Source organism: Chionomys nivalis, chromosome 3 (genome assembly GCF_950005125.1).
Source record: "Chionomys nivalis chromosome 3, mChiNiv1.1, whole genome shotgun sequence".
NCBI classification, from domain to species: domain Eukaryota; kingdom Metazoa; phylum Chordata; class Mammalia; order Rodentia; family Cricetidae; genus Chionomys; species Chionomys nivalis.
The window spans coordinates 78,070,095-78,086,095 of NC_080088.1; the positions used below are offsets into that span (position 1 = coordinate 78,070,095).

At 40.6% G+C, this 16,001-nt stretch overlaps 1 protein-coding gene across 2 annotated transcripts in view; it reads right to left on the bottom strand.

The window, feature by feature from the left end:
• The window catches only part of Prkdc (protein kinase, DNA-activated, catalytic subunit), a 159,348-nt gene that overhangs the window by 54,911 nt on the left and 88,436 nt on the right, over positions 1-16,001 (bottom strand). For both annotated transcript variants that reach the window (XM_057764247.1, XM_057764248.1), the window contains exons 54-61: positions 15,768-15,917; positions 14,229-14,402; positions 12,974-13,072; positions 11,658-11,865; positions 8,933-9,122; positions 7,614-7,829; positions 3,862-3,974; positions 1,576-1,707 (exon numbers count right to left, since the gene is read on the bottom strand). In XM_057764247.1, the coding sequence (XP_057620230.1) occupies positions 1,576-1,707; positions 3,862-3,974; positions 7,614-7,829; positions 8,933-9,122; positions 11,658-11,865; positions 12,974-13,072; positions 14,229-14,402; positions 15,768-15,917 (1,282 nt within the window). The remainder of the gene's footprint in view (positions 1-1,575; positions 1,708-3,861; positions 3,975-7,613; positions 7,830-8,932; positions 9,123-11,657; positions 11,866-12,973; positions 13,073-14,228; positions 14,403-15,767; positions 15,918-16,001) is intronic.

Below are 16,001 nucleotides of genomic sequence, written 5' to 3' on the forward strand. Positions count from 1 at the left end.
TAATCCCAACATGAGATAGAGGTAGGTGTATCACTGTGAGTTCAGGGCCAGTCTGGCTAACACAGTGAGTTCCAGGACAGCCAGGGGTTTTGTAGGGAAACAATGTCTCCAAATATTTAATTAATTAATTAAAAATTAATTAATTAAAAAATGCAAAAAATAAAACCTAACCCAAAAAACAATGACCTCAGCAGCAGGCAGTGCTGCCTGTTGGGCCTGTGACAGATACCATGGCTCCCAAGTATTTTCTAAAACAAGACAAGAAGCCTAGCCTGGTTCACACAACACTGCACCATGTCACTTAAAGAAGTTGCTGGCATATAGCAGGTATTCCATAAACAAACATTTGTTTAATAAAGTACCGGAACTAGAAATATCAATCAGTACATCCCTCCTTAGAGAACAGAAGGAAAAACACAGTCTTGCCTCTTTGAAAAAAAAAAATGTGCCCCAGTTCTGTTTTATATGCACAAAAAGGGATGAGCTGATTTGATGCAATCTTAGGCCTGTGACCTGCCAATAGCACTGCACATCACGATGCCTTTGGGCGGATGGAGAGCACTACAAGACTGAGAAACGGGAGATTAGAGGAAGGCGAGTGTCTTGTTCTCGCCCCACGCGTAGAGGCACCTGTAACTTTTGCCATATAGTCTAAGTATTATTAAACTCCAGTCTTTTTAATTTTAATTATTTTATTTTATTTATTTATTGATTGATTGATTTTCGAGACAGAGTTTCTCTGTATAACAGTCCTAGGTATCCTGAAACTAGCTCTGCAGACCAGGCTGGCCTTCAACTCACCGAGATCCACCTACCTCGAGTGCTAGGATTAAAGGCATGTACCACCACAGCCCAGCTAAGGGCTCCAGTATTTTAACACTGCTACATCTAGGTTGAGTGCGCAATCTTTTGCTATAGTCACATAAGCTGTCTCTAGTGGTAGAAGCTTGATGAAGGGTACATGTACAATATGTTTTTTTTTAAATTTTCTATGGTTTATTTAACTTTATTTTATGTGCATTGGTGTAAGGGTGTCAGATTGCTGGAACTGGATTTTCAGACAGTTGTGGTGGGTGCTGGGAAATGAACCCGGGTCCTTGGGAAGAGCAGTCAGTGTTCTTAACCGCTGAGCCATCTCTCCAGCCCCAATATGGTTTTAAAAAAGAAATTCCTGTCAACCCAGATTATTTAGATCAAACAAAAAGCATACAAGACACTTATCTAAATGACTTATTTATCACTTCAAAATTTACACTGACTTCTTCCCATTATTCCAATATGATACTGGATAAGAAACATAAATGTCAATTTGATTTTAAAGAGGAAAGCCTTGTGGCTGAGAGCTCAGTGCCTAACATGGCACCCAGTGTTAGTGCATGCTTCTAGTTACCTTCTACAGTAGGGTCTCCTCATATGACAAAAAAATTTCACAAAACTAGGAATTAAATTAAATTAAAACTACCATTTAAGGGAAACACCCCCCTTTAAAACCATTTTTTTCTAGAAAGAGTAGAGACCCCTGAAACCACAAATGGAGCTTCTAATGTGAACATAAAATGCAGTATGTGGGCAAACCTGGGCCACAGCCTGCAAGGGGGTGATGAGACTGCTGTGCTGGATCTGGATGTCAGGAAGGTCGCCGTGACGATAGCTTCTGTACAGAACAACCTGGGCATCCTGCTTCGTTTTTAACTCACTCTTGATATCCTACAATCACCAGAAGCAAAGAGTGAAAACAGATTTCATGCAAGAAAACCAAGTATGCCAAGTGTGGTAGTGCATGCTTAGGAGGTAAAAGGATAGGGAGGTTCAAAGTCATCCTTGGTTGAGGCCAGTCTGGGCTACCTTGCTTCAAAACCAACCAACCAACCAACCAACCAACCAACCAACCAACCAACCAACCACACAAACAAATGAACAAACCAAAAATCCAACCAATCAAACAAACAAACCAATCAACCAACCAAACAAAAACCCAACCAAACAAAAGAAGATCAAGCAGGTATGCAAAATCAAATTGCCAGAACATATCTTTGGTATAAAAGTAATAATTTAATCACACTATAGTTTGGTCAGTATGAAATATTTGGTTTAACTGAAAATTGGAATCTGAGTATCCACAAAAGTATAAATCTGAGCTAGGCTCCTTTCTAACCCTCAAACAGGAAGCCTTGTCTAAAGGTCCACAGCGATGCCACACTCACTCACATGTATACTCCTCAGTCCCTGCATGCCTCTCAGCGTGCCTTCAAATTTTCCCTCATCAGCAGTTCCAATCTCAGGGGTCTCTCCAGAGACGCTTTCCATAGATGTGTTGGAGTACTTTATAATCTCTCCTTGTCTTTTTGTGTGTCATGTACTGGATCTAGCTCCATTAACAAATCCTCTCTTCATGGCTGCCACTTAGTATAATCTCTGAGTACCATGCTTCAGAAACATTTACTCAGTGAATGCAAATACAAATGCATGGACTTCTAGTGTCTAATGATTGGCTGGCAGCTTCACCACTGAGTATCTGTTTCATAGACATCAGGTTGATCTACAGTTAAATGTCCTGCCACATCTGACTAACTTCTTGATTGTTTGTAGACAGGGGCCTTAAACCTGTCATCCTGGCTTACTTCTTGCATCCTTTATTCAACAGTTCTGATTTCTCATGCTTCTGATGACAAGATGCTGCCTTTCCTTTGGGCAGGGTATCAGGCTATATCAGACCTATTTTTCCGAGGAAGCAATGGAGCCAGAGAAGGTGCCGAATATAACCCATTTTCAACTGCAGTCTTCAAGCAAGCAAGCAAACAAACAACAGTTCTATTACAGAGACAAGGAGAAAACAAAAAGAAAAACTCAAGAACTGCTTATTTCATCGCCATTAAAAATGCAGAGGATGGGGCTGGAGAGATGGCTCAGAGGTTAAGAGCACTGGCTGCTCTTCCAGAGGTCCTGAGTTCAATTCCCAGCAACCACATGGTGGCTCACAACCATCTGTACTGAGATCTGGCGCCCTCCTCTGGCGTGCGGGCATACATCGAGGCAGAATGTTGTATACATAATAAATAAATAAATAAAAATGCAGAGGAACCATCCAAACACTACCTACTTATATCTGGAAGTCAAGTGGCTAAGGGATTACACTGAATTATAATAACAATAGGAGTCTTTAATCACAATCTATGTTAACTGTTGATAATTTGGTTATTGCTGCTTTCTAAGTAAAACTGAAGCTATAAACTAAACACGTTTGTTCATTATTTCTGCATATTACAAATTAATTCACTGGGCATGATGGCACATGTACTTATGAGGCAAAGGCAGGTGGACCCCTTGGGGTTCCAGGCCAGTCTGGTCTATATAATGAGACCTCATGCCCCTCCCCGCCAAAATACTCATGTTCTACTTGCGTCTCCATGGAAGCTTTTGGGTTGTCTGGTAGCCCTAACAGCCATGCAGCATTTTCCAGGTCCCATGGCCTCTCACTCCCACTACAGTTTCAGGTCCTGAATTACATTAGTTGTGCATCTGTCCCTAAAGAACAGAATCAGCTAGAGCTGTAAGAGCAATGACCAGCACTCGCATTTCTACCCATATACAAAGCCAGTCTGCACAGAGAAGGTAAAGCTAAGTTGTGGTGAGCAGAGCGGAGTCAGTTAGTCCTATAAGTCCTGGGAACCTTGCAGACAAGGATTTAGGAAGGTGCCATTTCTTAGTAGGTGTCATGAATATCCTTTATACCAAGTAATGTCAGAAGGGACTTATGCAGTGCTACTCCTGTAATTATGTAGACCAATAGATGACAGAATTTATTTCCTTATTAAGTTCTCTGTGATGCAAAATAGGTATTGAATTCAAGAAGATACAAACCTTCTCTAGTTTTTGTTTCATGAGGCCCTTTTTGGCATAGAGCAAACTGAGGTTTTCTTGGTCCTTTAAAAATCTTCTGCGTAACCTCAGAATTTCTGCTCGATTGTGAGTACCTGAAGAATATAAAGCAGGTTTATCTACTCATGGCCAATTAAACAATATGTGCAATTGACTTCCACTCTTTCCCAGGATACCCCAAAGTGAAAGTGTGTGTTTATCACTACTTTAAATTGTAATTTAGTAATCTGCTAAGGACACAAACCCATAAGGAACAGCAGACAAGGCAGACTAGCAATTCTGACCTATAAGGAACAAGAGTTGTACCTGTCCCAGGAAATCCCAATTAAGTGGTGGACAAAGCAAGGACACGGTGTGGCACAGTCCAAAGGCTCAGGGTCTGCTGCGACCAGCATCTCCTGAGGGAAAGCAAGGACAATCGGCAGGTCTGGTATAAAGTGTGAGGTGGAAAAGGCCAGCCCAGAAAATAGTGCTGAGACAACTCGGAAACTTGTAGTTGCCTTTCTTCAGTAGTCTCTGAAAGGTTACCATTCACGGTGGAATAATTAGGTCCATGAAAGGTAAGATTGAAAGAGGAGAGGTTCTCCATACAATGGTCAGGAACGAGGGTGGAAAAGGAAGACCTGGAAGAAACTTAAGACAAAATATGGCTGGAAAGATGATTCAGTTGGTAAAGGAGCGTGTTGCCAACCCTGATGATCTGAGTTTGATGACCTCAAACATACATGACAGAGAACAGACTTCTAAAGTTGTTCTTTTACCATGAATCATGGCACTGAGGGTAGGCACAATCACATGTGTACAGACACACACACACAAATGTAATAATGACATATATTTTTAAAAAAGAAAAATATTTATATTGGGACACAATAACAGTATAATTCATGGAAATTTGGTGATAAACATTCAAAGATCTAAGCATAAGCCAAAATAGTTATCAACATTCAGGAAAATATGATCATATACAAAACGACCCAATCACAAGTAGATTTTTTTTTTGTCAAAGTAAGAGGAAAAATCAAGCACCGAGGAGACAGATGCTAAGACATAATTACACAGAGGATGAGACCTCCGGCCATGACAAGGTATGAATGCGCCATAAGGAGGGTAAGGACAACAGAAAACCTTAAATGTCAGTCATGTGAAACCAGAAGATAATGAAGAATGGTATTGGAGAAAGCAGCACTATAAAATCACTGCCTGGGCTGGAGAGGCAGCTACTCTTCCAGAGGACCTGAGTACAGTTCTCGGCATCCATGAGAATGCATGAGAACCTATAACTCTAGCTGCAAGAGATCCAGCACCCCTTCTGGCCTCTGAAGGCACCTGCACACACATGGCATTGACTTACACAGATACACACATACACAAAAATAAAAATAATAAAAATAAATCTTAAGAAAATAAAACCACTGCTCAGAGTTACTGAACACTAACAGGGTTATTTATAGGGGGCTGCCTCTGGGATTTGGCTTTGTAGACAGGAAAACTGGCTTTTCTTTTCTACTTAGCTTTTAAGAAATGTCTGACTCTTTAGTTTCTGTGCATATGCAACTGATCTCAATAATCAAGACAAATAAAAATATAAACAACAGGAGAGAGTGTAGCTCAAAGTAGTTGATTAGCATGTGTGAGACTCCAGGCTTTATTCAACAGCATCACAAAAAAAATAAAATAAGGTGTAAAAGTCAGGGCTGGGGATCCAGCAGAGATAGACCATGTAGTCAAGGTGTTAGGTTCTAACCTAACACTGAAAAAAGTCTTAAGAGAATTATTATTTGTGAAGTAACACTTAAACTAAGGACTACTTCTATTTTTTAAACTACATTTCTTTTTAATGATGATAAACAAAGTGCTAATTCATCATACTTTAAGAACTGTTCTCATAGTATGTGAATATTTTAAAGCTATAAAAATATAAGGGCAGATTAAAATATATTTAACATATTAGCATTTATTTTACTTTAGATCTATGACTTAAGCTTTTCCAAATCCATACAGAAAACTCACAAAAAAAAAAGTTTCCAATTAAGTTTTACCTCTTTCCTTAATGTCTGCACAGACCACAAATTTCACCTACACCACACACACTCATTTTAAATCTAGAAATGTAATCAGGAAATCCTGTAGATCAGTGAGTCATGGACAACTGCTACTACCTTCAGTAACTGTTCTCTTAAATCTCAGTTTAAGGTCCATTCAATAACGAGGCCAAATAGTCCAGAAGTACCCTAGTGCAGACCTGTCTTTAGTAGTTTGTCAGAGAAAATAGCAGGGAAAGTGGCATGCATTTAAGGATCTTGGATGGGCATGTTAGAAGGTGTTAGAGGGACAGTTAAGAAGGTCTTCCTTTTAGGTGAGAGTCCAACCTTACAGCAAGACCAATTGCTCTGCATTCTAAGAAGGAAGAGTCCTGAGAAATAGCAAGTAAAGAGGAAGGAATGCAGAGAAAGTTTCTTGGCACACCCTAAAACTGCAGGTTCGCAGCAAAAAAGATGGCTGCATCTCATTTTAAAAAGGGAAATTTCGAGAACAGCATATGAGTCATAGATTTGAGACCGATGTCTATAAATGGTAGTTGGGAGTAAAACCTGGTGTTTTCATTTTACACTTCTGACTCCTTTTGGCTATACTTGCTTCTAACTTTAGTTCTATGATCTGAATGCATGCCCATTTTCCCAAGGTACTTACTGTTCCCAGAGTCTTATAAAGAACTACTGTCTCCCCAGGACTTCCAGGGCTGAGTCTGCAGGCCCACCAGACCTTCTGCCTGTTAGGTTCCCATGGGCTCTGAAAGGAGGCCACTCCACCTACTTACCATCAAACTGCTAAGGCCCAAGTGATAGTGCTTCTTTCTTTGTCATTTTCCTCCTACTACGTGGTACCCACATGTCTCTTTAGGGGGACCAGAGTCCTCATGACTGCTTCTACTCCATCCATCAGGTGGTGGTTTCCTAAAGCATATCCTGCTTCTTTCCTTTACAGGATCCTCCACAGCTCTCCACGTTCCCAGGACATCTATCCAGCTGGACTACACAGGACCCTCAGTGTGTGGATTCTGCCCTTCACAAACCTTGCTGATCTAATTTTGAGTCTCTTCCACTCAACAAAAATATCAGTTATCTTTCTTGTTATTTCTCTTCTTGCATCCTAAGCTTCCAGGCTCTTCTCAAATACCCTTCCTTTATCCAGTCTTTCCAAAGGCTTGCTCCACACTGTGTCTGGATTTAAACTCATACCCCTGAGACTGGGCTTACTAATTGTACCCCAATTACTGCCTTACCTGTCCCTTATGTTCCAGAAGGTCACTAAACTAATGGATCTGTCACGCACATAATAATTCTTAAAGAATACCTAAAAATAATGTTTTCAACATGGTAAGGGTCCAAACAATGATTAATGTGTTGAATTTTAATGACTTTCCTTGCAGCTTTCTTTCTTTTTTTTTTTTTTTTTTTTTTTGGTTCTTCGAGACAGGGTTTCTCTGTGGTTTTGGAGCCTGTCCTGGAACTAGCTCTTGTAGACCAGGCTGGTCTCAAACTCACAGAGATCCGCCTGCCTCTGCCTCCCAAGTGCTGGGATTAAAGGCGTGCACCACCACCGCCCGGCTGCTTGCAGCTTTCAAGGAAATGTGGTAGAAATATGCTCATATGCTCTCTCTGTGTAAACTTCTGCATGGGGGTGGGGGGGAGGGGTGATACATTTTAAAGATGTTCCAGCATTTTGCTTACCACTTTTCACTTGGTTATCCACCTCATCACCAGGAAGGCCCAGTTTTTTCATCCCAAAGTCAGGTCCTACTGACTTCCAGTGTATTCTCTGTGATGTTTCACTCCTCTTGTGGGCAACCAACAAGGAGGAAGATGAGGATTCTGAAGGGAAAACTGTGTGATCCGCCAATGGGTCAATGCTGCTCCCAGTCAGCCAATCAAATGAGCTCCTTTCCACTACAACACATAGGAGCAGAGCAGTGAGAATGCTGCTACCATGCAGCACCTGTAGAAACCTGCTGGGCACCCCTGCAGTGCCAGACCTCCGCAATGGCTGAGGTCAAGGGTACTTGGGTATGACCCACAGCAGACCAGCCACCTGAGCCTCACGACCCTCCCGCAGCTGTAATCATCAGTTACAGCATTTTACGTTTACAGTGCTTGCCAAAGAATGTGATTGGTCACATTAGTTCTACTTTCAGAAACAACAGAATGTGAAACAAGTTATATAAAGAAAAACACTGAAATGTTTATACAAAATGATTAAGTGGGCTGGAGAGGTGGTTCAGTGGTTAAGAGTCCTTGCTGACCCTGCAGAGGAGCTGGGTTCAGTTCTCCGTACCCACATGGGAGTTTACAACTGACTGTAACTCCAGTTTCAGATCTAGCCCGACTCTAGCCTCTGCTTGTACTAGGTACTGTATGCACTACATGCATACATGGAGGCAAAGCACTCAAACACAAAAATAAAAATAAATCTTTTAAAAAGAATTAAGATATTTTACTCTGTGATTTATATTTTACATATCAAAGCAAAGAATTAATCCACTGGAAAAGAATAGTCCAATAAATTACTGACATCAGTAAATGAATCTGGTTTACTGCTACTCTGCTCTTAAGATGCCTTAGATACAATGCATATTTGTCAAACCAAACCAAATAAGCATGGCTAGCTACAATCAGATTATTATTCTTTTCTAAAATAATGTCTTTCTCTCCCTTAAAAACTGTGGAAGAAGCATACAGAAACACCCCATCAGCCACTTTTAAACGTATGATTCACTAGCAGTAAGTCCATTCCCATGACCGCCATCCAGAACTTCTCCTTGGACAGCAGTGAGGCGCTGTAACTACTTCAGTTCTTCTCCATCAACTCCACCGGGCCCCAACAACTGCCCCTTCCTCTCTACAGAGCTGACTACTCTAGAAACCTCTCTCCTTTTCCCTCTGACTGGCACATCTTCCTTATGGCCTTTGTGACTTTATCTTATTCCTTTATTTCTCTCACAGAAAGTTTCCGTTCTTGCAGCAGAAGGCCAGGGTGTCTGGTCACTTGTTACCTGTAGTTTGGGTCGGGGTGAAATCATATTGCTGTTGTGTGGCCCGCACTTGCCCAGGCTTCTGCCTTCGGTCTGAGAGGGACCCTTCCTGGGTTTGGGCATGGAGAGTACTTGGAGAAGCCTGGGTCTCAATAAACATTGGAGTGAGAACAGTACTTCGAAAACGCCAGTCAGGTTCTATAGTATATTCCTATAGAAACAGGAATTAAAGAAAATGTTTGTTTCACAGTGACACTGAAATATTTCCATGTTTGCCTGGCATGAGTGAGGCTCTCGGGTCAATTCCCAGCACCACAAAAACAAACAATAAAATTCAGCAGTACCATTAGGATATATGTACTGTCACTTCGAGAAGCAACTGAGGAAGAACCCTCCTTTTTTTTTTTGGTTTTTGAAAACGGGGTTTCTCTGTGTAGCCTTGACTGTCCTGAAACTCCTTCTGTAAACTAGGCTGGCCTCAAACTCACAGAGACCTACCTGCCTCTCAAGTGCTGGAATTCAAAGTGTGCACTACCACCACCTGGTTCCTTCTTTCATTTTTGGGATAGGTAGAATACTTTGACTTTGACCTCTCGATATAACCAAGAATAACCTTCAACTTCTGCCTCCCTGCCTCTAGCTCCCATGTATATGCATCACGGTACCTAGTTCATATGCTGCTGTGAACTGAATCTAAGGCTTCCTACATGCCAGGCAAACACTCTACCAACAGTTACATCTACAGTCCCTAGAAAATCTTTGTGTCACCATTATTATTATTATTATTATTGATTTTTCAAGACAGGGTTTCTCTGTGTAGCCCTGGCTGTCCTGGAACTAACTCTGTAGAAAAGGTTGAACTGAACTTACAGAAATCTGCCTTCCAAGTGCTGGGATTAAGGGCGTGTACTGCCATACCTGGCCAGAAGAACCTTTTTTTTTAAAGCCAGGTGTTGAGGCATACATTTTATTTTATTATTTTTTTTTTTTTGGTTTTTTCGAGACAGGGTTTCTCTGTGGCTTTGGAGCCTGTCCTGGAACTAGCTCTGCAGACCAGGCTGGTCTCGAACTCACAGAGATCCGCCTGCCTCTGCCTCCCGAGTGCTGGGATTAAAGGCGTGCGCCACCATCGCCCGGCACATTTTATTTTTTATATAGACACTGTTTTGTCTGCATGTCTGCCTGCAGGCCAGAAGAGGGCACCAGATCTCATTACAGATGGTTGTGAGCCACCATGTGGCTGCTGGGAATTGAACCCATGTCCTCTGGAAGAACAGCCAGTGCTCTTAACCGCTGAGCTTGAGTTATGCCTCTCCAGTCCCCAGAAGATCCCTTTTCTAAACAAACACTTACTTAAAAAGTGGAAAAAATAATCACAATAGAGAGAAGCCATTCTTCTACCCCTATATCCTATGTTAGAGGGCTGATGCCATACTTGGCAATGCCAATGATGCCACAACACAACTATCACTAGTCATGCCACTCGGCTCACCTACGTGCTAAACAACTACTTATATTTTACCTTCAGGCTATGTGCATCAGCTAGAAATGAAATACAAATGAAGTTTGTTATTTATGCCTGGCATCTCACTATGACCCATCATCAAAGACCCTTCATTTTTCTTTTTAATTTTCTTTTTACAGCAGAAAGAGACTGTTACAAATGGTCAAAAATGAAGACAACTGACCAAAAGATGCCCAATCCCAACTGATACAACTATAAGGCAACCTGTACCTAACTCTCAGGAAACATGGAAGAAGAAGGGCTGGAAAGACTGTAAGAGCCTGAAGACCAAGACATCTGCTTCAGGATTGTGTCTTCTCAATATGATAGGGGCTGCACCCATGGGATCTCAACAATATGATTGCCCAAAGGTAGAGAAGCCCTGAACAATGACAATACTAGGTGACATGCCTATGTGGATGGGGGCAATCTCCTAAGACCCTAGTTTTAGGTGAAAAGCTACAGAGAATAACTGCTGAATAAGGGAGAATCGGTCTTCTCCAAGTAAGAGGCCCCTAATTAGTTACACAATACCAAATGGTCGGCCCTAAAGACATATGCATACAAACAACATTAAATGGACTAAGTAGGTTATATTTATATATTTTCACATGTGTATGTGTGTGTATAATAACAGCTAAAGAAAGAGGCCATGAATTTAAGAGGGAGTGGGGGTTGGGGAGTATTGATGGGACCTGTGAGAAGGGAGGAGAGAGAAGAGGTTAAATGATGTAAATACTATAAAATTCTAAGAATGAAAGAATGAACGAATGAATGAATGAATAAATAAATAAATAGGTACCATCGGACATGCAAATATCTCAAAATCCAAAAATAACACAAAATCAAACCACGTAGTCCCAACAATTTCAGATAAGGGGTATTTAATTCGTACTAAGGAACACACCAGGCCATACCCATTAATAAGCTACCACAAGAAGCTGTGAACTTGATCTATGGTCACAGCTAAGCAGGGTTATGCTTGGTTAGTATTTGGATCAGGTGATGCTTTGACCCTGTCTCTCCCAGGTAGTTGGGAGGAAGAACAGGAAGGTGAGAGGTCCAAGTGGAGTCTGAGAGGATAAAGGGTGTATGACATCAGGGGAAAGGAAGCACATGCTAGTACCTTAGAAAAAAGTATGTGCACATTTCAAAATATTAACGATGTTAGTTCAACCATATTAAAAGACATTCATTAACAACAGGGAAAACATGCAATAGTCACCATGACAAGCACTTCACCTGAAATTCACATTCGGACAGAGGATGCTCAAAGATTGGGTTTAGATAATCTGGGCTTATCCTGGTCATTTCAAGCAGAAAATTTGTTGCTAAACTTAAAAAGTGAACTTCTATTTTTGGAGAATATAAAGAATTTAATGCCAACAATCGATCCAATGTATTGGATGGTAATCTGGTTTCATGGCTCCAGAAATTCCGAATAATCAATCTGAAAAGTGAAGAGAAACACAGGCTTAGATACTAGCAAAGAGAAGGATGCAATGCCCACAGCATCACGTGGCAACTCCCAGCTTTTCATTCATACAACTCTCAGATGAAAGGGAAGACAATCACAATATGGGTATGACTAGTCAGAGGTTCTGAAGGACAAATGTCCCCAACAACTGCACATCTGACACACTGGATGACTGTCTATCCCTTGGAGAGTTACAGCAATGAGCATAAAGCACTAACAATTTTGGAACACAAAAGCGTTTTAACAAATAGTTGTGGCTCACTCAGGGGGTGGAGCAGTTGCCTACCACACAAGTCTCATGTGGAGGCCCAGGATAAAAAGTGAATTTCATATAATCCTTTACTGCTTTGTTAAAAAATTACTGTCACAATGTATTCAAAACTTAAAATCAAGTTAGGACCGGGAATAAGGGTCAGTTATTACACTGCTAGCCTGATACATATAAGGCTCTCAATTCAATCCTTAGTATTGCCCAAAGAGAAAAACAAAACAAAACATGTTGGACTTTTCAACAGACAACTACATATGAAATTTAAATATAAACTGTTAAAAGTTCAGTGCATTTAAAATTGAAGCCAATGAAAAGTAAGTAATATGTCAGATCATATTAACAACTGTCCTTGTTCTGTGGTTTGCATTTGATAAGATGTTCACATAACTGAGTTAGGGCACTTCAGAGAACAACCGTTATTGTTTGTATCTCCACACAGAATAAACATATGGTGTCTTCCTAATTCTAAGGTGCCCAACACTTCATTTAACCTTGATATTACCATGATTTTTTAACTCGATGTGCTAAAAAGAAAACAGAACAGTTGTCATTACAGTCTGCTTCAACCTAAAAATCTTTAACTAACTCATTGCATAAGCACGTTGCCCTAACCATCTTTTCACAAGTTTTATTTTCAAATAACTTGTCAGAATTTCAAAATCTTATTCTTCATGTGATTTAAAACACATTTCATAAGGATTAGTGAATGCAAGAAGCAGAGAGAATGAAGGCATCAGAGTAAACACTTTAAGCTAGTCTATAACGTAATAACCCAATCCTCATCTAATTTATTCCAGAAGAAGCACACACTGGAGTCCAATGTTCTCATCAACCAGTCCTTGAATCAGTACATCCTTTGCCAGGTTAAATATTTCCTTGGAGTCTTGATCCATTTGACTTTCTGGATCTCTGTTTGGGAAAATAACAAAATATCAGTATTCTGCTCTGCTCCAGTCTCACAGTCTGAATTAAAGCAAAGGTGGGTTTCCATGAGACTGATACCCAAGGCAATTCAGTAGAACTGCAAAAAGTATGAGATCAGGTCAGACCTTTGTGTGCTGAGTCCTGCCTGTCACCTCTGCAGGTACCTGAGGGATATGTCTCTTAAAAGGTGGTGGCGGCGTAAGCCTTTAATCCCAGCACTCAGGAGGCAGAGACACTCACATACAAAAATAAAAATAATAATAATAATAATAAAAACAACAACAACAACCACAAAACTCGATTTAATCTGTGTGCACTCACGTGTGTGCACATGCATGCAATGCTTGCAGAGACTAGACAATAACAGTAGCTATCTTAGAGCTAGAGTTACAGGCAGTTGTGGGAGCTACCTGTCATGGGTAATGAGAATTAAACTCTGGAAAAGCAGCAAGGCTCTTATCTCTCCAGCCCGACTCCTATATTTCTAACTCAATTGATAATTTCACTCTCTATTTCCTACATATTCATGAAAGAATAGCAAAAAAGGATCATTCGTCAGGTGGTGGTGGTACACGCCTTTAATCTCTGCACTCAGGAGGCAGAGACAGTTTTTTGTGAGTTCGAGGCCACCCTGGTCTATAGAATGAGTTCCAGGACAGGCTCAAAGCTACGCAGAGAAACCCAGTCTCAACAAACCAAAAAGAAACAAACAAAAATGATAATTCAATATATTGAAATAAACTTGTTTCAGCTATTAGTCATATTGCTAAAAGTGTTTTCTTATATTCCAAATCACAAAAAGTACCCACACAAATCCTTCAAAAATGGTTAACAGAGGCCTGGGGAGATGGTTTGGTGGGTAAAGCAACTGTTGTGCAAGCATATGGAACTGAGTTCAAACCCCTAGCAAAGCTGGGGAAGTAGCGTACATCTGTGATACAAGAGTCTCCCTAGCCTGCTCTACATAGTCATGTGTACAAAATACAGACCGTGTCTGAAACAAGTGGAAGGGGAGGACAAAACCTGAGACTGTCTTCTGATTCCTCTGTGTGCAGAGGCACATGTTTGGAATGCACACACACATTCACACATATCGTACATAGATTTTTTATAAGTGATATAAAACAGAACGAAGGCTAACCTGTAATTGTCATGAATCCACATAAGAATATTATACATTTGCTCTCTACACGTTGGAGAAGGATGGGAAACAAATTCCACAACAGGATGCAGAAGTTCTCGAAGTTCTACTGGTTTTAATTTTGCCATCATCTTATAAACTATATCCAAACACACTTTTTGTCTTTCATCATCTCTATAAGAAAGATTTTTGATAACACATAAATTTAATGTTTATTATCATACTTACAAAGTATGACAAGTGTAAAATTGTATGTGTAAAATTGTCAAAGAATAAAAAATTATTGTAAAATGAAATCATAAAAGATTATTTACAATGGAACACCCTGCCCCCTGCCAAAATAGCCAATCAGGAAGAAACTGGTGAGTTCCAGGTGCATACACCCAAGGAAGACGAAAATGTAGAAATTTGAAAATATGAAGTGACTAATAATGAATGGCAAGCTTGAAGCAATAATTCAAAACAACACACACACAATCCAGGGTCAAATAACTTTATGGCTAAAGCCTACCGAATCTTCTAGTATATTTGATAGTAATGTCAAGTTCTTAGTTTTAACAATCATGTAAAAGAAGAGATGAAAGCATATGTGGGAATTTTAAATAGTATCTTTTAACTTTCTTGCAACTATAAGATTATTATTTCAAAATAAAGTTCAGTTAAAGAGACAAATGGTGATCTGGATGGAGGGGAGAGGACCTTGGACTTTCCACAGGGCAGGGAACCCTGACTGCTCCTGGGACTGGAGAGGGAGGAGAAGAGGAGTGGGGGGAGGGGGAGAGGGGCGGGAGGAGGGGGAGGGAAATGGGAGGCGGGGAGGAGGCGGAAAATTTTTTTTTTCAATAAAAAAAAAAGAGACAAATGGTGGCAGACAAAATAAGCTAAAAATATGAAGGATTTAGTTCAAAAGCAATTTCAGGTGCTACCTAGTACATCAGACAGTAATGTAAGTATGCCCTAAGTCCTAAATAAGCAAGTTTCTTTCCTTATCTAAGGGTCTCATATTCCTTAAAGAAGTCAGCTTTGAGTACATACTGGAAGAGAGCAGAACATAAGGACATTTAATCTTTGTTATCAGAACACTACACACTTACCAGTATCTTATCACTGTGAAAGCACATACACACAGACCACGAATGTGAGAGGACAGAAATAAGGGACCAACTGTTCTATTTTAAAATTACTGTCTACTCTATGGCATCTTTGAAGAGAAGTGAACGATTTTAGCATAAGAAGGCTCTTGCCCATAAAATAGGTATAGAACGGAAATGTTATGTGCAAATATCAAGTGAGCCTGAGGCACTACATTACAGCAGTGTTCTTCATTTGTGGAAGACATATGCAAGAATGGGACTGGATGTGGCCACCCAAGGCTCCAGAAACAGAGCGGCTGTGGTAGGCTCACATATCACTCTTTTACAAATATGCTTCTCTTGAACAGTCACCCACAAGAGGTTCCTAGTTTAAGGAGATACAAGGGCAATCGGACATTTTGTCACCAGGCTATACTCTGGGCAGTGAGGCCTCATGTTACCTTACCTATGTTTCATGACTTGGAGAAAGTCCTTACTCTTTAGCTGTAAGTACAAGCCTGTAGTCATCTCTGCACGATAAAGCACAACCTCCAGGCAAAGTGTCTTCATCACTCCGTGAAATTTTGGCAGTAGAAAGAACACAGCATTCAAGAAACTGGTAAGTAAGAGGATTCATGAGAAGATGGCCCCAACACTGTCCCTCAGCCCCTACTCACATGGTCCACCTCCTCCATTGTCC